General features: G+C 32.7%; 1 protein-coding gene across 1 annotated transcript in view; it reads right to left on the reverse strand.

Moving 5' to 3' along the window:
- Positions 1–2270: 2270 nt before the first annotated feature.
- Positions 2271–20672, reverse strand: part of MDGA2 (MAM domain containing glycosylphosphatidylinositol anchor 2) — an 867659-nt gene continuing 849257 nt past the window's right edge. The window contains exons 16-17 of the mRNA XM_060619633.3: positions 13836–13941; positions 2271–11199 (exon numbers count right to left, since the gene is read on the reverse strand). Coding sequence (XP_060475616.1) covers positions 11111–11199; positions 13836–13941 — 195 coding nt within the window. The 3' untranslated portion in view covers positions 2271–11110. The remainder of the gene's footprint in view (positions 11200–13835; positions 13942–20672) is intronic.

Below are 20672 nucleotides of genomic sequence, written 5' to 3' on the forward strand. Positions count from 1 at the left end.
CATGATTATTTGCATGGTTGTCCAATTTTGCATGACAATTCCTATAAGTGGAATTAAAGACAATTATGACAATTAAGGACAGCAATCTTTGGGTTTGTTTGCAATGAAGAGAGGCAACTTCTTATATGAAAGTTTTTATGGACTTGTCATACATCATATATCTAACTTTAAATGTAACATTCTAAATTTAGATTTAACATCTAGAACAGTTAAATTGTTAGCACCATTAATTTATTTTTTATACCTTCTCATTGCTATGAGAAAATGTCAGTATTTTGAACTAAAATAAATATACCTAAAATTTATAATAGGACTTAAAATTTGTCCAATTTTCCATCTTAAAGACAACATTGATTATAAAAGAATACAAAAGAATCAAAGAAAAGCTTTAGTAACTTGGGCTAGATAGACAAAGAGTTCTTAACTTGACATCACAAGCATAATCCTTACAAGGGAAAAATAATAAATTAGACCTACCTCATCAAAACTAAAAACTTTTTCTCTGCAAAATACCATGTGAAGAGGGTGACAAGTCCAAGTACAGACTGAGAGAAGCTACTTAAAAGCCATATATCCAGCAAATGATTTAATGTGTAAAATATAAAAAGAGTTCTTTAAACTCAAAACAAAACACAAGATACAATTAGAAAACAAGCAAAAGGCATGGCTAGACATTTCACAGATGAAGATATTCAGATAGCAAATGAAAAGGTATTCAACTTCATTAGTCATTAGGAAAATGAAAATTAAATTCATGAGGTTTTACACACCTATCAGAATAGTTAAGATAAAAACAAATAGTGACAATACCAAATGTTGGTGGGAATGCATAGAAACTGGATCATTCATGCATTGCTGGTGGGAGTGAAAAATGATATACCCACTCTGGAAAACAATTTGGCAGTCTTTTTTTTTTTTTTTTTTTTTTTTTTTTACAATATTTAACACTTATCTTGGAAATGGAAATTTATGTTCACACAACAGTGCATACATGAACATTCATAGCAGCTTTATTTGTAATGGCCCCACACTGGAAACAGCTCAGATGTCCTTCAGTGGGTGAATGGTTACACGAAATGTAGTACATCCATACACCACAATACTGTACTCTGCAATAAAAAGTTACAAACTACTGGTTACATGACATAACTTGAATCAATCTCCAGGGAATTATGCTGAGTGTAAAAAGTCAGTCCCTAAATTGATATAGCATATGATATCATTATATAACATTCTTGAAATGACAAAATTGTAGAAACGGAGAACAGGTTAGTTGTTGCCAGGAGTACAGGATGGGTTAGAAGGGAGGCAGGAGTGAATGAAATGTGTAAAATAGAAGACAGCACTAAAGGTGTTCTTACGGTGATTGGACTGTGTGTTCTGACTTTGGTGGTGGATACATGAACCGACAGGTATGATAAAAATACATAGCACTGGGGCGCCTGGGTGACTCAGTCTGTGACATGTCCAACTTCAGCTAAGGTTATGATCCCATGGTGTGTGAGTTTGAGCCCCCCTTCAGGCTCTGTGCGGATAGGTCAGAGCCTAGAGTCTGCTTGGATTCTGTGTCTCCCTCTCTCTGCCCTTTGCCGGCTTTCTTTCTCTCTTTCTCTCTCTCTCTCAAAAGTAAATAAACATTAAATACATATATAGAACTAAATACACACACATATATAACTATAAGATGTAATTAGTGAGGGAAACTGGGTCAAGGGTATATAGAATCTCTCTATATTATCTCTTGCAACTGCATGTGAATTTATAATGATCTCAAAATAAAAGTTTATTTTTAAAAAACACACATCGTTCCTGTCTAGAATGTAAACACATATATGAATCTCAGTGGTAACTTTTGAAGAATGTCAACCTTGTGCTTACTCACTAGCATTTGTATAATGTTTCTAACTTAATTTTTTATATCCTAATATAAGCATGATTATCCCAAAAATAATTTACAATATTAAAGTAATGCCAGAGAGCTTATTTCATTTGGGGGCTATTTCATTTCATATCAGATAAATAATATTAGAATATTTAAGTAATTAAAATATTATAGAAAATTCTTCCTTGTCTGTTTTAAGATGAAACAAGGAAAAGGAAATAAGGGTTAGCTATTCAAAGAGTTTTTAAAGAACCTATTTTAAAAGATCTATTACTTTATTAAGCGAGGACATTAAAAAAACAAAACAAAATTTTCTCTCTTTGCTAAATACTTAATTTGCATTGCCTCATTGAATCATTACAGCATTATGAGGTAGGTACTATATTACCATCCCATTTTTATAGGTGAGCAAAGACTTACGTGGTGCTTAGTAATGTTCCACATTTTGTAAAGATATTAGCTCACTAATTAGAAAACACAGTACTCCCTTTTAAAGCTAAGAGAACTGAGGGAGATTATGCAATGAAAAACCCTGGCAATCTGATGCCACACCTTTCTATGTTATCTTCAGGGTCACTCAGGCACAGAGATTTTAAACTATCTGTGCAAGGTCACACAGCTACTAGTGGTAAAAAACAGACTTTGAACTTGGTTACTTTCCAATGCACCGATCTTTAACAAATTGTGGTTATTTCGATCAATAGATCAGCATTATTTAAGTGGCTTCTTAAAAACCTATGCCTTCTCCCTTCCCTCAAAGTCTTTTGAAACAAAACCACTGGTGCCAAGATTCTAGAATCTGTATTTTCAACAATGATTCTAGGAGATTTTGATTCACATTAAAGTCAGAGTCCAACTGCATTACAAGACGCAGAGCAGATTTCCTGTGAAGGTCACATGAAATATCTAGTATAATTATAAATGATGCCATATTTCATCAATCTTAAGGTTAATTTTTTGTTGATTTGCAATTTAACATCTCTGAAATAGGACTTTCTGTTAGAAATGATGGTGTCTTATAATCACAATAAAAATGTTTTTTCTTCCTAGTGGTATGTAAAATAATATTATTTTAGACTTGATAAAGTATGGACGTTCATTGCTAATAAAATACAAAAGACATTGCTTATTAAAAATTGTTCTTTTCAGTCCTGGGTCACACTATGCAAGGGTGACCATCCACATGCAATGAAAGACAGGGTGATGGAAAGAAGACCGGAAGGCATCCATCATACAAAGATTCATGTATACCATGGTGAGTCACTAACAATTATGGGCTAGAACGGATGAAATGAAAACACTTTGAAAATTATAAATCATTCTACCACCACTGTATATTTATGAATGTGGATGTATGGGCTTGAAGTAAGATTATTACAAAAAGTGGACATAATTTGAAAATGCTCATCACCAATCTGACGCATGTGCAGTAGGCATTATGATTCTCAACTCTAGACTAATCTACATACTGTGAATCCACATAACCAGGAAGGAGAAATTGGACAGAGGAGCCAAGTTGTAACCATAGTCACTGCAAAATAAAAAAGACAAAGCAAGAAGAGTGTGTGGTAAAATATTTGCATATATATTTATTGCAGTTCCTTTTCAAATTTACCTCATCAAAATATTTTATTTTCATTTTTTAGATTGTCTCTCTACCAGATGCATTTGGTTATGTCATCTTATTTTTATTTCCTTTATGTTAATGTGAATGCTCTGATTAGATTCATTTTTCAATGCATTCTCCTGATCTATTCACATTGTACCCCTCTTAAGTGACTTCTTTATATTTCTGTCCTAGAAGCTTTATCATTCTGTTCTTTGAGCCTTCGTGTGTAACTGACAGACTGACATTCCTTTCATTCTGTCTGTATTTTATGTACTGGGTATGTAATTTGGACCTGTCCTCAGGAAAATTGTGAAGTGAATATAGTCTTTGAAACCCCCTACCTCTCCTCTTTGCATGCCTCCCCTTGTTGTCCCTTAGCCTCATCTGGTAGGTCAACGTATTCTCAGCCTATTTGGTTAGATATTTGAAAAATGTGAGCTAATAAGAATGTTCTCTGCAAATTTTAGAGAACTCTAGTGTTAACAGACTCTATACTACTTATGGTTTCACTTACTTAACAATGTGTGTGTAGTTGCCATGTACTAACACTGTACCATCTTTTATTTTGGGCTTATTGGCCTGTTGAATTGTGTTAATTTGGGAAATTAAAACATAGACTTCAAAACAGAAACAATGAAAATAACAAAATTAGTAGTTCTCTCTGTTCAACACAATTTCCAAATTTGAAAATTAATGTTTACATTTTTTGTTCCATATACAAAAGAATCTAGTTTATTCCACATAAAGTATTCCCAGAACTAAATAAATATATTCCTATTTTAGTAATTTTTATAATTCAATTATTGTGTAATTCTTAAAAATATTTCCATGTTTAAATATACTTTATTTCAAGTTTAGTGGATAATTGGATCTCAAGCAATATCTACCACCATAAATTCCAGAAAGCAGCTAAGATTGAATTTAGCTAGAGCTCATGATCTCTGTAATAGAAAATGAAGCATAATGTTCTATAATTAATACATTTTGGTTGAAAGAAGACATACATGTAGTATTAGTCTCATGTATAACGATGGCATCTGACACAAAACATGCAGAATTCATCTCATTTTCTTCAGTTTAACGACATAGTAATTTTGTTTGCAAAAACATTGACAACATATGCCCTTTTATGAAGAGATATAATCACTTTCTGTTAAACTAAGAAGTGCCAGGAAATTGTGTTGCAAATGCTTATGCTGTTATTTCAGTTGCCTTGACTTCTCATTTTTCTCACATGCAGGAGGCATCTTCTGTCCGTGAAATTTCATTGATTTTATCACTGAAAGGTGACATTGCTGCTTATTTCCTAGGTTCATTGAATAAGTTCTATTTTAAATATAGCTCTAAATCACAGATTAATTCAATAACCATTAATTCAATAACCTCTACAGAACCTAGATAAGTTGAAAGTACTTACTCTTGTTAAAAGACACAGTCTTTGCCCTGGGGTAGGTTACAGTTTCAGTTGGGGAGCAGATATTCAGATAACTAAAGAATACTTTAAAGGAATGTAGGTACTATAGGAAGTCAAAAGATAGATAAGGCCCTTAATTTGACTATTAAACTAAATAGCTATAAAGAATAAACAGTATTTTAATACATAGTTAAGGGTTGGTTTTTAAACACAATTAGTGTGTCTGTTAATAATAATTGTATTCACTTTTCTATAATTTCACAGATATTCTTAGAAATATAATACCAAAGATAGACAGGAAGTTAAGCTATGCAAGCTAATTGTTAGGATTCCATTTATACTTTGGTTCACTCAAATCATTGTCAAGCACTATTATTTTTTTCCCTCAGAAGACCCACATTTAGCCTACAGTGCCCCCCATGAAATATGTGACTGAAACTATCTACTTGGATAACATCCATGCTATAATCTTCAATCAATATTTTACATATCATACACAAGCCCAGAGTTACTAAATTTAGCCATAATTCTTAAATCACAGTTCATTCAGGAGTATTTTTTAGTGCCTGCTTGTTTAACACAATCTTATAAAGGATCTTTCACAAAGTATGTAAAAATCAACACATATCTTTAATGGGCTAATTGTGCTTCATTGCAGTGTTGAGTCTATAAAAGATTTTTAATAGTGAGAGAAATGATGGCATTTTCACCTTAATTTGAAAATATAATTGCCATTCTAAATAGCTTTTTTTCTAACTTAAGTGCTTATTGACAGCAGAAATTTCCCCCAAACACTAATAGAGTATTTAACATAATTGCATTTATTGAAAGAAAATCCAAGGGAAAATAACATACAGCTATCTGAAACTAGCAGAAGTAAAATATCAAAAGAAAAAGTAAGTTAAATCTAAATTTGAGATCTAAAATGTAACTAATATTCAATATAAATTCAACACAACGTATACTTAATTAAACTTATACATTTAAATATACTGATGAGATCCAAGAAATAAAAGTGATATCCTAGAAATCCAGGATAACAAGAGCCATATGAAAACAAACGGAAACTAACAAGCTAATCCCTAATTCACAGAATTTACCATCATTTGATTGAAAAATAAGAATATTTTTTAGCTCAACCCATGGAAAATTAGAACAATTGAAATTAAATTCAATCAGTTGTAAATATTCCCTTGAGAAAACGATTTCATTTTTTACCCCGAGTTTAACCTCTACCCTACTCAAAATTTTGAATTCCAATTCCTTAATTTCAATATACTTAATGTGGGTTCAGGATAGTAAAATCACGACTCATATTTTATTAAACTTTATTCTAAAATGGCAATAAAGTGATCCATATGGAAATATGTGGAATAGTTCTCTCTCCCTAATTCTTCAGTTCTGTTTCTAAGCAGACATCCACATGTGACGGACTGATTCTGAATGGACATATTTCCCATTACAATCTCAAGTCTTTGAGTCCTACTTTTGCTATGTAATAACATATATTTATAAATATTATGGATACTCAGCAAAGAGCTTTTTATACCAGATTTGAAAAAAGTTCTGTCCGTTCGTGGTAGCTTTTCTCCTACGTTGAAGTAAAAAGTGCCAGAGACTGCTTTTAAAAAATAAGCTCTAAGAAAACTGATTAAACTGGTTAGACACAAAAGGAACACTGGAGGAAAGGAAATAGCTTGGGATTGAACCCTATGATTTTATTGTTTTCACAGAAAATGCAATAACTCCTCATTGATACCAACTACCCAGTTGCAAGAAGAGTATAAACCTTCTGCTTTGTTGAGACACAGGTGAGGCAATTTGTAAGAAGTAGTCATCAACCAAAAAGGAAATGAGTTTTCAGTAAATTTTTTTCCAGTTTAAATGCTGTTGTGAGGCCCTGATCTTTGAAAGGCACGTTAAAAAAAAAAAAAAAGTTTTTTTGTTTTGTTAAAGAAACTGCATTCAAAAGAATCCTTTGAAAATCACTCTATCAAAATCATATTAGTTGGTCACCATCTTTCAAATCCCTAATCAAAACAAAATAGGTCATGAAAAATATCACAACCAGTTTCATACAGTCTTAAGCATAGAACTTAATTAATTGTTTTCCAATGATGCATTTTGACAGATAAGTTTATTATAAAGTCTTAAAATAAAAATGCATGTTTGGTGAAAAGTTAGTACAGTTGTCATTCATATTTTGCCATATTTTGAAATATAAAAGAGTGGGATTTTATTATTTGTAATATAATGTAACTGACTGACTAGCTGGTTTGTAATTCTGATTATTGTAGTTATCATAATTCATTGCCAAAGTCAATTCTGTGATATATGTAAAATGAAGTCCCATTAGTTTAGCCTATTGTATGACATTGTAGTGCACCATGCATCTTTCAGGTCTCTAAAAGAAAATTTAATGGCAGGCCAAACTTCTAACTTACTAAGTACTATGAATCACACAAAACAAGAAAACATTTCAAACCAGGGATACACAGCGTGTTATAATTCATCATGGAACTAACAAAAATAGGTAGCAGGAAAAAAGAAAAACACAGCACAGTATATGTGTATACTAGAGGTAAGAGAAGACTCAGAATTTTTTAAAGCACAAAATAAAAGTTATGACATTTTTAATGCATAGGCAATGAGTATTTAATATAAACCCTACAAATATGACAGGGTATCTTTTTCTCACTTTTGGGTTTGTTGGAAAGGAATAAATATTGGGCATGATTTGGCACTTCTGGAAGATTTAGTGAATTTGGTGAATCTCAACATATCTAAGATGTTATCAGTTTTAATATGCACTTTTATTTTATATATCACTACACAGAAATACTACCAATTGTAACTAAAATAGGCCCAGTTGCAGACATGTTAAATGTGGAGGAACAAGCATTTTTGAACTAAGGAAACAGAGTTAGCTCCTAATTAATCGGATCTATTAATGACCTGGACATTACGTGGTGTAATCTTTCTTCCAGAAAATTAAAAGCTCTATTGCCTGATGCCTTCCTATAAAGTACGACAACAAAAAAATTGACATAAATTACACTTAAAATATGTTATCAAAAAGGAAAAGGGGAAATATATTGGTGAGTTTAACTCATCATAAATACAAAAAAATTTTAGGAAAAGATAGGCAGTTGATAAACAGGTAAGTGGTTTAAAGTCATCATTATTATTACTGATGTTAAACAAGAAATTACTTAAAGCAATTTACACTTCACTTATCCCAGCCTTTTAAAATTTCCTGCATTTTTATTCATTTTCTTTCAACTGAACATTTGATGGGGAGTGAAAAACATTGATTCGAATTCTAAGTTTGGTGTTTTACAGAAATGATCCAGAACCCACTTGCGATCTATATTCTGATTTATTACCATATCAATAAATCTGATTGTTTTGCAGTTCTTCTGCTTGCCCCTTTGTTCCTGGCACTCATCTGCATTTTCTCAAAAAATTAATCAAAATTAATTTTTGAAGTACCAGCCAGTTCTCATGGACTTCTGAAGCTATGCGAAAGGTTATAAAAAGACTTTAGTATTTTATGAGTGCGTTGTAAAAGGACTGAAAACTTGCACTTACAGCAATTTCTTTGTGCAGTTAATAGGAGAAAAGTAGACTTGATTGTTTTCCTGGAAAGGACACATGTATATCCAAATATTCTGAATATAGATTTTTTTTTTTTAGTTTTTTTCAAAAGTCTCACTCAAATCAAATTCAAGATAAAGGAAGAAGGCAGCAATGAGCTAAGCCTGTCTTTAGATGTAAAACAATTTTTTAATAGTATCAGCAATGGGTGTGCAAAACATCAATTAGAAAGGATGATCCACTAATATGGGATAGTGGAAAGAAGTGGTGAGTTGCCACACAAAATGGAAGTCAAGGTGAGGAGAGTTAGTAAAACATGCCCCAAATATTGTTTACTTTAATCTCTTTGGTTTGATAAAACAGATGGTTGACTGTAATTGTGAAAATTTTCAATATGCCTGATTTGTTCAAGTAAGTTATAAAGCTTCTTAGTTAATTCTGTTTAATTTAAAGGACTTAGTTTTAGCTTGATTCTATCACCACCTAGCTCTGACTGGTCCTCTCTTTCACTATGAAAATACACATTAAATTCCAAGTTCGTATTTTACTTTCATAAGTTTGACTTTTATTTTACATGTATGAAAAATATGGAAGAGTGCATCAAGGGTTCCTATTAAATGCTTTCCTGCCAACATTAAGGTGTCTGAAGCTCTGAAGGTTTACCCCATGGTATCATAACTTGTATATATAGCTAGTCTCATTTTGGTGACAAGTAAACATTGCTCAACAAACACACATACCGCTTTGCATACCTTACCTGGAAAGAGGCTTTATTGAACATAGCTGTAAAATTATCTTTTAAGTTGAATTACTGAATTTGCACAAACATTTCTACAGAATTTTTTCTTTTAAAAACCAAGCTTTATCATTTTTCCACTACATTTTGTTGTGCTTTTTATATTAATATTTGCAAATGTTATAATTTAATACTTATTTTCCAATTACTTGCATAATCAGTTTTTTTTAATCCTGGGGTGTTGAAAGAACATATAATAATAATAATATTCTTCTTTAGACAAAAGTCTTTTTAAATGAAGTTAAAAGCTGAGATAATTTAAGGAAAAAGATCTTCAAATTTTCATAACCAACAGGTTTAAGTGAAATTTACAATGCATTGGAAAACTGGCTGGTTAAAGGTATGATTTGTCCTCAGGTAGCTCAAAATCATTTTTACAGGTTTTTGTTTTTTTGTAAAAGTGTTTTTAATCTCGGTAAAATAATAAAATAATATTTCACAATTTGCACAGAGTCTGACTAAAGGGCAGAGGCATATTACCCTCAGTGTTTAGAATAAAGCCAGATTTTTCAGGCCCAGTTCCGCTGTAGAGTTTGTACGCACTGCAATCACAAACATTTTCTTTGCTCCCTCTAAAGCTAGGGCCAATTTCATTTCAAATGGAGGTTAGAGTAAAAAAATCACTCTTGTGTTTTACCACCTTCTGCGCTAAGTATTATTTTAACAACCTTTTGCTCTGGTTGACCCATTTAATAACCTGGAAGAAAAAAGTGTTGCTCCCATGTCTGGTCTCAATGGAAGTTATTTTCTGATGGACAATTAAGCCGAATGGCCATGGCTGTCTAGGAGGTCCAACAACAAGTATTTCGTCTGCATGGGCTTACGCAGTAGCTTCGGTCCTTTCTTCTTCAGAAGCGGCTTTTGTTGTCTCGCCTATAATTTGCACGTTTAGGCTCTGTAGTTTGTTTACAAAATAGTTTTACACAAACCACTCTTAGCTGTGCAAGCTTCTGAGTTGAAAATTATTCAGGCTTGTTTCATTGAAGGCACTTGGTTTCCATGGCAATTTATAAAAGATGGTGGTTTGGTTTCTTCATTGGAACAGATGACTTAGTTTGGGTGTTCAAGTGGCCGCGAGCAAACTCCGATAAGCCTGTGTAATATGTAAGCCCAGGTTTACCATCCTGGATAGTAATGCATGCAAAAAGAGACAGCATACAGTTATCTAGCTTAGCCATGGGAGGAAAACAAATAATAACAAGAAAGGTGGGATGGGGACAGGTGGGGAGGAGCATGAATGTTTTAAATAATTCTGAGTTCGGGTTATTTTCAAGGAAGGGTAACAACCAAAGGTACAAGGGCCTACATTTATTTAATTCTCTATGTAAAACCTTCTTGAAAGGAAAATAAATGCCAGCTTTTCACGTACCCTGTTTACAGTGAGGTTTTTGTTGGCAGGCCATTAGGTTTCCATGGTAACAAGCAAACTATTCATTTGAAACAAAACCAGCCATGACTTTGTGCTTTGACAAGGATTTCTATAGCTTTTTTTTTTTTTTTTTTTTTTTTTTTTTTCCAGAGTTCAACCAGATGACCAGATGATGCTGTAATCTTTTTAGCCACAAAAGCACCTGAAGGTCTCTTCTCTACTCAGGTCAAAATTATCTTTTATATGTAGTTTGGAATAAGTTATACTTCCATGATGTCTTTTTTATCCCCAGTGCTTTAAAAAATTCGTTTTTATTATTTTATGTTTGAGTCAGTAGTCAGTGGAGGAATCTTTGGTAGTTTGTTTTTTCAATGTCCATTTACAAAGACTCTTTCTTCATGCCAGTGCCTGGTGAATCTTTTATAGCCTCTGCCAGGATAAGGTCACCTTCGAGGACTTAAGATAGAGATGAGGACGATGACCGGGAAAAGCCATAGATGTACTAAAATTCCAACAGCACCATCAACAGAATCTAAAGACAAGAGAGATAATGCCAAGAAACAAACAAAAATAGAGAATAAATACTCCACGTAGCTATCAATACAACTGTGGTGAACTAATAAGCAATATTAGCATATGGAAAACATTTTTACAAAATACTCTTTTTGGTTTGTTTTATTGATCAGTTTCCAAGACAAGAAAATGAGAAAATAAATATGTGATTAGAAATTTGATAAAAGAAAAACGTTTGAAGTTGATACGCTATGCTATGAAAATTTGTTCAGAAGATATTTGTGTAAGTGTGTGGTTGGGCTCAACCTCAGCGTTTTGCTAGCCACGTGAAAGCCTGTGCACAGAGAAAATTCTAGGAAATCCTAAGAGGTCAGTTTTCATTCTCCCCCCCCCACCCCAAGCTTCCAGAAATGGTTATGATTAAAGACAGAGAAAAAGTACTTTTTATGAAAACTAAGAAGGGGTTTTTATGGGTAGAAATTTAACTACGGCAAACTGGATTATATGTGCTTAGATCAGCCCAATATCTATAAATTGGGTAAATAATTTTCTGTTTAGCGTGAGTTTTAGAAGCACTATGAAGCACATTCTAACTGAAAAAAAAAATTCCCAACAATCTGCTGTAAGACTGCTACCATAATTGGAGTTTCAAGTAGAATTCCATGTCCAGGTGATACCTCTCAGAATGTATGCCTTACCTAGGAGGGCTAACATAGGCAAGCCTGGTAATTCATGAACCTAGCTTAAGTTATAACATGGATCTCACCTAGGAGAGACCTGGGTTTTGAAGATAAGACACAACCTCAGCTTTTGATATTGTGGTACCATATACTGACTGAGAAGGGTTGGGAACTTGAGCAGTTAGGAAGAAGCTTTGGGCCGTCAAACTGGTGTGTACTAAGAAATTAACAATATTCACCAAATACTACTTGTCAAAATGAGCTTAATAAATGATAGTTAAATGTATACTAGTGTAACACAATACTTTCTCATACTAAAGAGAATGTTTTTGTTCATTGGGGCTATTTCCTCTGATTTCCAGAGTCTAAATAGAAATACCTCCAGTACAGACAGATTTTATTTAAAACAGACACACATTTCTCTCAATTTAGAGGAGAAGAAAACTGATTATGAAAGTATACTAATATGTAACAATAAAGTCCCTATGGGTTATCCTAGTCATTTTACTGTGGCAACTCTCACCACTTGTGTTTTCTCCATGAGGGAGTTCTCTTGCTTTCCTCATTTGGAGAGTTTAATTCAATTTCTTGAATTTAATTTGTAATAGGTTTCAGGGATTAAATTATCTAACTGTAAGATTCCTATGTAATATGGTAACTATCTTCAGTTAATATGATGTTACTATGACTGGCTCATGTTATGAAATGCAAAAGAAATCCCATTCTTCTCCTCTAAGGAGAATGCATATTTGACAAACCTACTTCATTTGGGTACTGCTACTGGTTTTTTAAAGTGAAATTAGCCAGACATGGGAAAAAATTTTTACTAAATTTATTACTTGAAATACTAAGTATAATGACAAGAAGGTGAAAACTATGAGCAAAGTGGCTCATTGTTGTATACAATCTTAGTTTTTGTCTCTTTACAATGCTTAAAAATGGAGTCAGTTCAGTTCATATGAGCAATCACTGGGTAGTTGCACAAATTTGACTTTCAACATCTAGACTAATGCAATTTCTCAATAACTATATGCAATTAACAAAGACTCCTATTTTCTCTACATGTTACAAAATGGACTTTCATGCTTCTTTTATGTGTACTAAATAATTGATGAGTTATTTGTTTAAATTTAGCTTGATCGATATACCCCTTTATATAATCACGAAATTAAAGATCAGATGACCCTATGAAAATTTTTCAAGTGGAGGAATTTTTAAAAGAAATGGTTTTAGTTTTCTCAGATTCACATGGATAATATGGAGATGAGGATTTTAAGAAGCTGCCTAACACATAATTCTGATGCTCTCTGCATTATTTGTAATTTTTAAATTTATATCTTTTATTACACATATTAATAATATTTTACATTATATCTCCTATATTCAAAAACAAGAAAATAAAATTTGAATATATCATTAAACTAAAATATTCATGTGTGAAAAAATGAAACCAAATTACTAAGATTGTGATGCACATAGGTTAATTATAGCAGGAAAAAATGGGCTGATCTGTTACTTATTGTATACACTTAGGCTCTTCACAGTAGTGAATCTGTTAAAATGGTTGCAAAAGTCAGACTTGGAAAATACATTCATAAACTGGGGCAATAAAAATAGCTATTGCTATGTAAAAGTGTGCTGAGTATATAGATTAGCCAATGTTTTAATAAAAGTTAAAGAATCCTCTGAAATTAATAATATGAATTAAATATTTTTAAAAATCTTCATTAAAAAATCAAGGTGTACTTGCCTTACATAGACCTAAATCAAAATTACTTTGATCTTAGGTCTAATATGCCTACCCTCAAATTTAATACTTTGTTTTCATAATATCTTCACAATTTTAGGGTCTCACATATAAGGAATTTCTAAACTTACAAACTAAAAAATAAATGAGTTTTAAAAATTAGACAATTTTAACAGTTAATATGTTACTTTAACATTACATCGAACCAATCCAAGAGTAGACACTTACTCTTAGTCGTTAGGTCTTGTTTTGCACATTCTCCTTCTGCAATTGATACATCATCAATGGCAATGTCACCTTCTATGCCAGGACCTCGAATACCTTCAAAAATGAGCTACAAATATGAATGAAACAAACCTAAATGTAGAGCTTTGATTTGTAGATGGATTTTTACTGAGAAACCAAGGAGCCAAACCTAAAATCAACAGTAATTCTGGCATCATTTATTATTCACAGTCTTCAGAGTTGTTGCTTAAAAAAAACATGAATGTTCTTAACAAAACCAATCATAGGATCTTCCTTGGCTAATATTAGTTTTCACATCAAAAGCTCTGTGTTGGTTTTAAAACAAAACTACACTTAATTGAATAATACAATAAAAACTACCACCGCTACAAATCCTACCACTGTTAGTTTTCAGGGGAAAAATGTTTATTTGAACAGTATTTCTCTGAGATAGATTCCCTCCAGTTTTCTCTAAACATCTAACACTGGTTTTCTAGAAATATTTTATGGGATAAATCAGTTCACGGTTCTTTACAGCAGTATTTATGTTTATTGAAGCCAAGAACAAGGGTTTACCATCACTATGAAATTGTTTGCTCTCTTGCAAATACAGTGAATAAGTTTCTCACATTCCCCTATGTTATGATATACCTCTATAATTTCACTTTTGACATTCTATTTTTAAACACCTGAAGATATTTATGGGTTTACTTGAGTGTTTAGTGTCAGACCTTTGAACTTCCAGTATCTACAACAGTGATTGGCACTGAGACTTGATACATGACAGGTGAAAGTATAGATGAATGAAATCAGTCTCCTTTTATTGCTAAATTCTGAATACAGTAACAATATAGGGACAATTAGCAAATTTTTATTACTTCACTTTTGCAGAAATAAGACTGTTATAAAATTTTCTCTATAACCCCACAGTCATTCCTTGCTTCTAGCAAAACCTTTTTAATCCTTTTGATACAAAAAGGCAACCTATGCATTTAGTGATTATAATCACAAAAATTTCTACATGCCAAAATGAAGTATCTAGTTTGGTCTTTTCAAAGAAAAATTAGCTTAATAAAGAGCTGTTTCAACATCAAGCTGATGTATGCATTTTAATACAATTTTTAGCCTTATTTCATTGCAACAAATTGAGCGAAAGTCTATTTTTATCAATGTCAAAATTTTTGGTTCTGTTTTTGTCTTTGAGAGTATCTTAATATGGCTCCTTAAAGGCAAATTTGTGGTGATTTTCAGAATACTTATGCTACCTTTGAAAGATTTATCTATTGTTCTCTGACATACTGTCATAATTTTATTAATTGAAATCTTTTAGTAAGCAGAAGCATTAGTTATCAACTTTTGCACTGAGTTCCTTTTCCCTGCTCATAGTCCATATTGAATCCATAGCGTAAGAATAATTTTCAAGATCTGATAGGAGAGAAAAGTTTGAGAAAATTTTATTACTATATTTAATTTGTGTAGAAAGAGTTTTCTGCTTACCTATGTTGAGATAAATAAGTTAATAAAGATTTCCCAAAGCCATTTCTTTGAAAAACATCCAAAATGTCATGTTATCACTGAAGCCAGAATAAAATGGCAGACCAGAGTTAAAATATAATATAGAACCCAGCTAGCAGTATATGGATTCTCAGTCCTCAGAATAAGAAATGAAATATTACTTTGCCTAGAATAATGACTTAATTTTGTCTTAAGGTGGCATTTGGAAAGTAATCTGGGAAATAGCTAAAAAAAAAAAAAAAAACCCTCAGAGGGCTGTTTAAATCACAAGGTCCTACAACCTGAATTAAAAAAAAAAAATCAATGGTATTAAAATCCAAGAGCACTGAAATCAGAAAAGGGGAAATAATTTTAATGACTGTGGAATTCCCCACCTTATAGATATCACGTAAGTTATGTAACCAGTGGCCCTATTGATATTGTTAGACATTAAAGTTATTTTCAGCTATTCTGAACAAGGCTGAGGTGAATGCATTTTAAAAAATTAATATGCACACCTTTTATAGAGCACATGGCTCTTTAAGGTCATCCTAAATTGCCCCTATCAGTACTACTGCCTGTTTCCTAATTATGGGTTTTTAAGTCATTGGGTATTTTTCCTTATTTTAAAATGTGCTGCTTACCTGGTAGAGAATCATTGTTAGAGTAAATCAATGGTTATTCCCACCCCCTTCTTAGTTTCAGTCATGTGATGCTGAGTCTTCTCTCCTGAAGATAACAACATGAATGGAGTGTTATCTTGGAGAAAGTTAGAACCCACAGATTCATGCTGCTATGAGTCTTATTCCATAAAATCCAACATGTTCCACTTTGGCCACATGGCTAATAGTTGACTGAATAAAAGTGGAGTACTGTCATCACAATTCTTTCTTTCTTGCAGCTATTATAAAGGATCAAATGGAATAAAGTACAGATTTCTGGCTCCCAATAAGGTTTTAATTCTGGACTGCAGCAGGAATAAGGATGCATTAATCAGGAAAATTTGCTTTGGTAAAGAGGAAACCTCCTCAGTAACCAATAGTTTTAATTTTAAAAGATGGTGTGGGAAGGGAAAGGAAGCAAACCCAGCTTGTATAGTGGAGTACAGGCTTTATGCTGTAGCCATGGCAAAGAAGGGGACTGCATTCTCATGTGCTTTGTGTGGGAAGTGAAGTGTCCATGAGAAGGCTGATAGGGTAGGTTAGAATGTTCTGCACCTGCTCGCACTTGAAATTTAAACAGATGAAGCTGAAGTCATAGTCTTTTCATTGGGAAGGATGCTGGAGAAACAGGTTTAGGAATACATAGATTTTTCCATCTTAGTTATGTAGAGGGAAATAGCTAAAACAATCATCCACAATTTTTCTCATTTATTTAAAGTACACAATTATTTTTACTTAGCAAGTTCTAGTCACCCGGAGGTAGGTGTCAATATAAAAAAGATGAGACTATTTAAAAAAAAAAAGTGAGAACTAAAATGTGTAAATCATCAACATCTTTTCAAAGCTGCTGGCCCTTGAATGATGCTGCCATTGCTCAAAGCATTTCAAAATGTCTTTTAGGGACCATAAAGTATCAATCACTCCTAATTTTCCCATTAGCTGTCTTTATCCTCCCTTCCTTCTTCTTCCCATTCAGGTTACCTAGGTTCATGCTTAAACGTATGGTCAGACCTACGTTTGGGTTAAAGACAGAGCCGTGAAGCAGAGAGGTTGTGAAGGATGCTGTCACACTACTTTTTTTTTTTTAATTTTTTTTTTTCAACGTTTTTTATTTATTTTTGGGACAGAGAGAGACACAGCATGAACGGGGGAGGGGCAGAGAGAGAGGGAGACACAGAATTGGAAACAGGCTCCAGGCTCCGGGCCATCAGCCCAGAGCCCGACGCGGGGCTCGAACTCACGGACCGCGAGATCGTGACCTGGCTGAAGTCGGACGCTTAACCGACTGCGCCACCCAGGCGCCCCATGTCACACTACTTTTGTGATAGGACTGAGAGGAAGCGTTGGGAGAGCCTTTTTCGGTAAGCATCAGAGTAGATTGATGTAATTTAATGTGCGTGTTGCCTCCCTGCAGTGAGTTGACTGTATGTGTGTAGTTGGCTGAACAGCAAAAATACAAATCAACACCAGTTGAACTGTCATGTGTCGTCAGGACTGCCTATACTAGCACATTTTCTTATATGAATACTTCATCCCTTTTTGATCCTGAATGAGTTAAGTGTTATAGAAATAAAAGCTGGCTGATTTATAAATTATTACATTTATCTGTACAACTATCAATAATACAGTTTGTCACTGAGTAAAGCAACTTTACTTCCTGTGTAAGCATAACAGGTGTTCTATGTATTGTGTGTGGAAATAAATCAGAAATACAGTAGTAGCATAGATAGTGTAAATACAGCAGTAGATAAAAATAATTTCTGACAATATCTCTTGGTACAGTTATATAATTAGTGTTTGTAATATTTATTTGTAATCGTGCAATGATAGGGAATCCAATCCAATATTCCAGAGAAATACTGTAGCCTTCCTCAGCCTCCTATTTGAACAGGGAGAAAAAGATCCTATGCCACATGTTTGTTTGTTTCCTTTAAATTCCCGTAAGAGTTTTGCTCCTAAGAAGATATAGATTGTTTTTTTTTAACTCCTACAGATTCTCACAAGAGATATTTATTGCATTGTTCTTTTTATGTTCTGAACTCCAACTCCAACTACATATTTAATTATTATAACAAAATTTTATGGATTCTAATATACTCGTAAGTGGCTTCTAGACTAAGACCTAGAGGGATACCTTTTTCCTTTATATTGTTTTTGATTGTGAAGTAGGTAACAGAAATAAAATGCATACAGATTCAATTCAAACAGTGTACCTTGGCCAAACTTTCAAGTGTTTACAAAAATAAATCCTTGGTGACAAACAGTTTTTTCCCAGGTATAAAAAAGAAGAAACTATAACCATTCCTTATGATGTATCTCAAACTGGAAGCTATAATCTGTATACAATGATAAAAATGAATTTTATTCATTTATAAAAGAAATGTTCTCTAGTTTAACAGGTTAAATTTTGTCATATTTTTATGAAGGACCATCATGATTCTGAATGCTATTACATTACAGGGGTAAAATTATGTTCCTTTCCTCTTCAATACTTCTGAAATGCATTTGCTTTAATTGCCACAAAGAAGGAATTAATGACATCTATATACTTAGGGATAAAATGTTAAAGTTTAGGTTTCCTAAAAGAAGCCTCAATTTATGTAAAACATGGTCTTTACACACAATCATACTGATATTATTTAAATGATTTCCCTTAACTGAAATGACAAGTTTAAAATTTTATATATTTTTACAGTGTGCACATGCAATGCATCAAACCTAATATGTGATAAATACTGCATGATCATAAAATTAACTGTTGGTGGGTATATTCAAGTGGGAAGTTAATAAAATGTATGTTGGCTTCTGTTATTAGAATGACACTAAACAAAATTATTTTAATTCACTGACTGACAATTTCTTACGTACAGTATAGTGCATTAAAGCTTACTGATACAGATGTCAATAAAGAGAGATATAGATGATGCTATTAAAACTTGTGTTCAAATATAATTTCTTAGTAAGGAAGAAAGAGCTCCATGCAACACTAATGAATAAAAATAGATGGGGGAGTCTAAGGATACAACACACTTTTGATGATTTGACTTCAATAATTAATGATGCCTTCTGCAAATGTTCATAGCATATTCTTCAAGACAAGAGATACATCACTTCTGATTATTACTGCTAAGGCAACCACAAAGTCTAAGAATGCAGTCTGAAAACTGACAGTGTACATCACTTGGAAAAAATTAAGATACAAATAAAATTTAAAATAGCTTTAACATTGGAAAAATTTTGTTTTCTTTTTTCTTTTTAGGTAGGCTTCATACCAAGTGTGGATCCCTAGTGCAGGTGAACTTACAACCCTGAGATGAAGACCTGACCTGCGATCCAGTCAGAAGCTTAACCACTGAGTCATCTAGGTGCCCCATCATTGGAAAATGTTTACAATAGTTACTTTAGGAGCCATAGTTGTGTCTATATAATGGCCCTGGAATTTGGCTTAGAATGCCAAATATACATCTACTTGACCATGTGACAATATATTCCAGATTACTATTATTATTATTATTATTACCTAGATAAGCATGAAGGGAGCATGATGCAAAGAGAGCTAAAATCTTTTCCCACCCTATTTCATGTTAAGGATGTATGTTATTTAAGATAAACTGTCTTGAAATCACTTTGAAATCTTTAAATGAGGATATAAAAGAAGATCTCCAGAATTCCTTTCAGCTGTAATAAAGAAAATATAAAGAGCATCTTTTATGTCTCAGGATGTCTCCATATTTCCCCCCTGGAAAGCATTTGGAATATACTATGAAAAGAAGTAAAGCATTAAAAAGGATTTTTTTTTTTTGGTGTGTGATATAAATGATAAGTAGCATTCTAACACTGCATCATTTTTACCTTTTTTGGAATTTTTGCTGTATTCCTTCCGAATCTAGCAATAAAATATCTTTTCATCATAAGCACTGATAATGTTAAATTAATTCTTGAAAAAGAACCCCAAAAGGAATTGCAGAAGGCTAAGACTTCTACTAACCCTGAGAAATACTAAACAATTTTATTTTCAGCTAAGCAAACTAACTGGACACACTCAAACAAAGGACTTTGCAAGTGGCTGTTTTTTAAAGGGTTTATAAATCAAAATAATTTAAATGCACGCAACTCCAAACAAAACAACCTAAGTGTCAGTGCAGCAGAAGCTCAACACTACATTTAAAATTCCAAGAGGTAGGAGATATCCTTTCCACTTGAATTAAAGACATTCTACAATGCCACAAATCTACATCTGAGTAATATTAAAACTTCTCATAACTTAATTTATATGCTAATATATTCTGTACAGTTTTTACCATGTTTTCCTGGTAGGCATTACATACCAAAGCAAGTATTTTTGAAAAGCTCAATAGGTCATAAATTATTTTTGAGTATAAAATCACTTTGTCTGAAAAGAGTTCAAAATAACAACAAACTCAAAACCAAAATACAAACAATATATGTGGTAGGATGATGTAGCTGTGTTTCATGTTTCCTTCAAAAATCAAGATTTATGAAATTAAAGACAGTCTTTAGTCAACAGACCTAAAAATATGTCAGAGAATAAAATAACATAGAAATACAAAATAAAAATGATTTTATTTATTTTATTTTTGATAACTTACATAGTGTAGCAATGCTTCATTAAAAACTGCTACCTTTTGATTTGCTTCCAGCAAGGCAGATTAACAGGAACCAG

This window comes from Panthera onca, chromosome B3 (genome assembly GCF_046562875.1).
Source record: "Panthera onca isolate mPanOnc1 chromosome B3, mPanOnc1 haplotype 2, whole genome shotgun sequence".
In the NCBI taxonomy this organism is placed as follows: domain Eukaryota; kingdom Metazoa; phylum Chordata; class Mammalia; order Carnivora; family Felidae; genus Panthera; species Panthera onca.